At 49.4% G+C, this 5380-nt stretch overlaps 1 protein-coding gene across 1 annotated transcript; it reads left to right on the plus strand.

Moving 5' to 3' along the window:
- Nucleotides 1–2909: 2909 nt before the first annotated feature.
- Nucleotides 2910–4601, plus strand: LOC119351019. The gene is made up of 4 exons (XM_037618588.1): nt 2910–2969; nt 3076–3723; nt 3855–4313; nt 4402–4601. The coding sequence occupies exons 2-4, from the start codon at nt 3484–3486 to the stop codon at nt 4495–4497; spliced, it is 795 nt and encodes a 264-aa protein (XP_037474485.1). The 5' UTR covers nt 2910–2969; nt 3076–3483; the 3' UTR covers nt 4498–4601.
- Nucleotides 4602–5380: the final 779 nt, after the last annotated feature.

A 5380-nucleotide genomic window follows, 5' to 3' on the forward strand; every position in this document is an offset into this window, starting at 1 on the left:
CGATTGAGTGTGTTTTCCTTGGCTACAGTGATGAGCACAAGGGCTATCGATGTTGGGATCCTGTGGGTCGTCGCTTGCGCATCTCACGTGATGTGACTTTTGACGAGTCTCGTTCTTACTACCCACATTCTTCTTCTTCGAGTTTCTCTGTGGACGACCTTTCTTTCCTTCTCCTTCCCGATACACCCTGCTATATGCCTAATGTATCACCTCTTCCTCCGGCACCTCTCATTCCTTCTCATTCACCACCGACCCCGTCTTCTCCATCCTCCACCTCCACCTCTCCCCCATCCTCTCCAGTTCGTTGCCCTCTCTCACCGTTTCCTCTCCACTATACTTGTTGATCTCGTACTGAGGATGTCTCCTCTGACGAGCCTTCCACCTTTGGTGCACCTCCTTTCACGCCTCCCCCGGTTCACAATCTCCGTGCTCGACCTTGCCTCCTGCCTGATTGCTACTCCCCTGATCGGTACGGTCTCTCTGTTATGACTGAGCCCACTTCCTATCGCACTGCCATGACTCAGCCTGAATGGCAGCTTGCGATGGCCGAAGAGCTTGCTGCCCTTGAGCGCTCTAGCACATGGGATCTGGTTCCCCTCCCTTCCAGTGTCCGTCCCATCACCTGCAAGTGGGTCTACAAGCTTAAGACTCGCTCCGATGGTTCTCTTGAGCGCTACAAAGCTCGTCTTGTGGCCCGTGGTTTTCAGCAGGAGCAGGGACGTGATTATGATGAGACATTCGCGCCTGTGGCCCACATGACCACTGTCCGCACTCTTCTTGTTGTGGCTTCTGTTCGTCAGTGGTCTATCTCTCAACTTGATGTTCAGAACGCCTTTCTCAATGGTGATTTGCGTGAGGAGGTTTATATGCAGCCACCACCGGAGTACTATGCTCCTGATGGTATGGTCTGTAGACTTCGTCACTCCCTATATGGTCTCAAATAGGCCCCTCGCGCCTGGTTTGAGCGCTTCGCCTCTGTGGTGACCGCCGCTGGTTTCCCAGTGATCATGATCCCGCGTTGTTTGTTCACACATCTTCTCGTGGTCGGACTCTTCTCCTTCTCTATGTTGATGACATGATCATCACTGGTGACGACTCTGATTACATTGCCTTTGTTAAGGCTCGCTTTCGCGACCAGTCCCTCATGACTGATCTTGGTCCACTTCGCTATTTTCTTGGGATTGAGATCTCCTCGACCTCTGATGGCTTCTACATCTCCCAAGAAAAATATATTCAGGACCTTCTTGCTCGCGCTGCTCTCGGTGATGAGCGCATAGTTGTGACTCCCATGGAGCTCAACGTTCAGCTTCGTGCCTCTGATGGTGACCCTCTCCCTAATCCCACTCGCTATCGCCACCTTGTTGGCAGTCTTGTCTATCTTGCTGTTACGCGTCCTGACATCTCCTATCCCGTTCACATTCTGAGTCAGTTCGTTTCAGCCCCCACCTCTGTCCACTATAGTCATCTCCTCCGTGTTCTACGATATCTTTGTGGCACGCTCTCTCAGCGCCTTTTCTTTCCCCGCTCCAGCTCTCTTGAGCTCCAGGCCTACTCTAATGCTACCTGGGCTAGTGATCCCTCTAATCGACGCTCGCTGTCTGCTTATTGTGTCTTTCTTGGTGGCTCTCTTATTGCCTGAAGACCAAGAAACAGGCTGCAGTTTCTCGCTCGAGTACAGAGGCTGAGTTGCGAGCCATGGCTATGCTGACAGCTGGGGTGATCTGGTTACGATGGCTACTTGAGGATTTTGGTGTGTCTGCTACTACCTCGACTCCCTTATTGTCAGATAGTACTGGTGCTATCAGTATTGCGTGTGACCCGGTGAAGCATGAGCTCACCAAGCACATCGGTGTGGATGCCCACTTTGTGCGTGTTGCTGTGCAGGATCAGACTCTCGCTCTTCACTATGTGCCCTCTGAGTTACAGTTGGCGGACTTCTTCACGAAGGCTCAGACTCGCGCGCAGCATAGTTTTCTTCTCTCCAAACTCAGTGTTGTTGATCCACCATGAGTTTGAGGGGGGGTGTTAGATGTGTATAGCCCTTTTCGGTTTATCCCCATTGTATAAGGGGTCTCTAGCACTTTACCCTACACATGTATATGTATTGGCCTTTGGCCCTCCTGTCAATGCAGTTGCTATTCATCCAACAGAGTCGTCGCCAAAGCGCAACGAGTTTAAGGAGGCAAGAGTAAGACGCGGTTCAGTTTCGTCAGAATCTTAACTAGTTTCAGTTTCGTCAGTTAACTCTGTTAGTTCTTTTCTTTGTTTCTTCAGGAAATAACATCCCAAACATCTCCAGACCGATGAGAGTCCACAAGCACAGTGAGCCTTTGAGCTGCCAGGACTTTTGTGATCCATTTAACGGGTCTCAAATCAGGCTCAGTGAAATCAGTTTGGTTGACCTGAGAGTTCCAAGTAGGAGAAACCAGATCAGTGAAACCTCTCCAGAATTTCCAGTTGTTCTCGAACCTGAACATTTTAGCTCTTGGAAGCTTTAAAAATTCAGTAACTGTCAGTAAAAGATAAATAGGGTTGCTGAAACTGCTGCACCTGGGGCTTAAAGTTTCATACATCAGTTAAAACCTTGCAGCCTGGTGTAATTTTCAGTGTATGTATGAATGTGATAGCCACAGCAGGGGACAAAAAGTAGCTCTTCCAGTATTACATTGGACAAAGAAAAGGCGAAATCTTGGGGGTCGAAGCTAGAGCAATAATGGACCCAATCCTTACTCGCAGTTTTTTGTTTTTTGTTTCGCATCATGCATGAGAGAGTAATTCGGTACACCATCCACCTCAACTGGAGGATCTTCAACTGGAGGATCCTTTGAGCTGGTAATTGATGGTGGATGGTGGATGGAGATCGCAAGAGAATCCTTTTTCAACTGGAGGATCAGCTGTTTCGCATTATCATTATCCTCCAGTTGTAGTTCTTGCTTAGAGATGAAGATCGCAAGCGCATCCAAGAAATGGTAACATGTTGTTTGCATGAAACTCAAAAAACATGTTGCTTTGCTTGAAAGGTTCATCTTAAGTTAAGGTATACTACTCATGTTTATACTATGCCATTTTCTTCAGAGGAACTCTGCGATGAAAAGAAAGCAGCAAGAGCTGTTTGGGAATGGGATGAGCTTTATTTCCAAGGTAATAATATTCGGTTTGTGTTGCACTGCAAGCCCACATTTGGAGTTCCATGGAACAGAATGTAATAAGCATAAGGGTGTGTGTGTCTGTCTCAGCTTGCCCCCTAAACAAAAGGTTCCGAACATACAAATTCAAGCCTTAGCACTTCTTAAATTTCTGTCTCTGCATTCTGAATGCTGGTTTGCGAAATCAGTTAATGACGAAATATTCAGTTGACATGACCAACATGTGGGACTTTTCTTTCCTTTTCGAATTCTACCAGACAGCACACCACCTAAAGAGCAGGCAGAAGAGATCCCCGACATCCAAAGCAAAGAAGACCGACTCACACTCGGGAAGAGCATGTCGACGGATGATCTGAAACGGAGGGCTGTTTTTTCCGAAATAATCATAGGTACGAATACGGCGGCTCCAAAGAACCCCCTGTTGCAAACTTCGACGTCCGAAGGCCCCATTGTTGACATAAAGGGTCTACCGCCGAAAAGTGACATTGGCTCTAAGAGAGGGCAGGGTGAACCGGAGAGTAGGTCGAGCAGCGCGGTGAAGAAGATGATCAGCGCCTTTGAGAGCAGCTCTTCGCAGGTTCTTCTGAACCTGAACCCACCTTTATATTATACAGTGAAAATATTGCTCTCTCTGTGGCATAATTTCCGGCTCTCACATTATGGCAAATGAAACACTGATTCTATCATGGGTTGCAGGGCCCGCCTTAGGTGCCAAGGATCAAGTCGGAAGGGTCGTTGGAAGGGATGCTGTCGGCTTCCACCAATCCTTCAGACAAGTCATCTGGCAAAGTGTCCGTTACTTCTGGTGATATAGGTTCCGAGTTGCGGTCAGGAAGGCAAGCTACGACGATCATCAGCAACAAGAAACCAAGCGTGTCTAGACAGGCCGGTTTGTTGAATGCTAAGGAGAGCAGACGACGAAGTTCTAGCAGGCGTGACAGAGCAACCAAGACGAGCATGGTGGAGAGTGCAGAAAGGCAAAATCATCATCGTCGTCGCTCCATCGCTCCAATGCATCCGGGCGCGACATCTAGCATCGCCTGGGCCGGCCACCCCCACATCTGCATCACCACAGCGAGCAAGCAGCTGAAAGACATCTTTGGGCTTGAGCACCTGAATTCGATGAAGAATGTAGAGCAGAGCGCAAGGGAAGAAGACACCGAACAAGTGCGAAAACTCAGATAATTAGATTGTGGTGTTAAACTGTTGGTGCCCACTTCATCCTGACTGACTGGCATCATGAACTCGCGGGCAGGGCACGAGCGGCGATGACGCGGTGGGCTCTAAGCAGCGGCGATCCGATGGGTTCCCGGCGCTAAATGGATGGCTGATCAACCAGGCGAGTGTTTGACCTCTTCTCTCTTTATCTCTCTGGCATTGATTTGAGTTGCTAATCTAATTGGCAAAATGGCGATGGGGATATGGGGGATGCAGGGGGTGCGCGGCGTGATCGTCATCATAGCCTGCGGCGGTGAAGGAAGGAAGGAAGGAAGAAGAGGACTTGATACAAGAAGTTGCGGTCGATGAGATGCAGTGCCATTCTTGATACAAGAAGAATGGCGATGAGGATGAACGGATGGATAGAGCTCCCGGACACGAGCATGGAAACACTTGAATGTGTACAAACAAATGTGTATTTCACAAAATGCTTGCAACCACGCCATTGCTAGTGAACGTTCGCTAGTTGAGTAACGAGTGAACGTATTACAGAGGTGTTCTCCTTTGGTGCCGCTGCTTAGTTTTGCTTGGTTTTGTACCCACTAAACAGTCCAAAATGGTAGTAAGGGTAAAAGGGTAAGGTTGTCCTCTTCACATCATATGGAGGCCGGGAGGCGGGCCTCCTCCATAATTACGAACTAATTATGTCAGGCGACTAGATGGTGCGAAGCCACGCTTACTGTGTCAGGTCGAAACCGTGCAGGCGGGAACTGAGCTTGTGCGCCCTCCCGTAGCGGGATTTTCCCCGCTCCGACGTGTGGGGGTGGAGGTGGCTCTCCACGTCGGCGGCGGAGGAGGAGGAGGGCGAGGCGGCCGGAGACGTGGTGGCAGCGTTGAAGCCAGGCGTTCAAGCTGCGTATGAGGGTGCTCCCCGGTGCGGATGCTGTGGGCCAGAGTCCTCACATCACCTCCTAGTTAGATCGTAATTATGGAGTATCTTAGTCCGTGATTATGGAGTACCCCATCTAGTACTTAGTATCCATTGAATAAGTACAAACGTGGTTAAGTGTGTGTGC

Source organism: Triticum dicoccoides, chromosome 1B, assembly GCF_002162155.2.
Source record: "Triticum dicoccoides isolate Atlit2015 ecotype Zavitan chromosome 1B, WEW_v2.0, whole genome shotgun sequence".
NCBI lineage: Eukaryota > Viridiplantae > Streptophyta > Magnoliopsida > Poales > Poaceae > Triticum > Triticum dicoccoides.

What these genes read in the sequence shown, in the direction of transcription:
- LOC119351019 (XM_037618588.1), top strand. Translation starts at nt 3,484, where the DNA reads ATGTCGACGGATGATCTGAAACGGAGGGCTGTTTTTTCCGAAATAATC. An exon ending in TTGAGAGCAGCTCTTCGCAG is followed by an intron (nt 3,724 to 3,854) that starts GTTCTTCTGAAC and finishes GGCCCGCCTTAG; the next exon opens with GTGCCAAGGATCAAGTCGGA. An exon ending in GGGAAGAAGACACCGAACAA is followed by an intron (nt 4,314 to 4,401) that starts GTGCGAAAACTC and finishes ACTCGCGGGCAG; the next exon opens with GGCACGAGCGGCGATGACGC.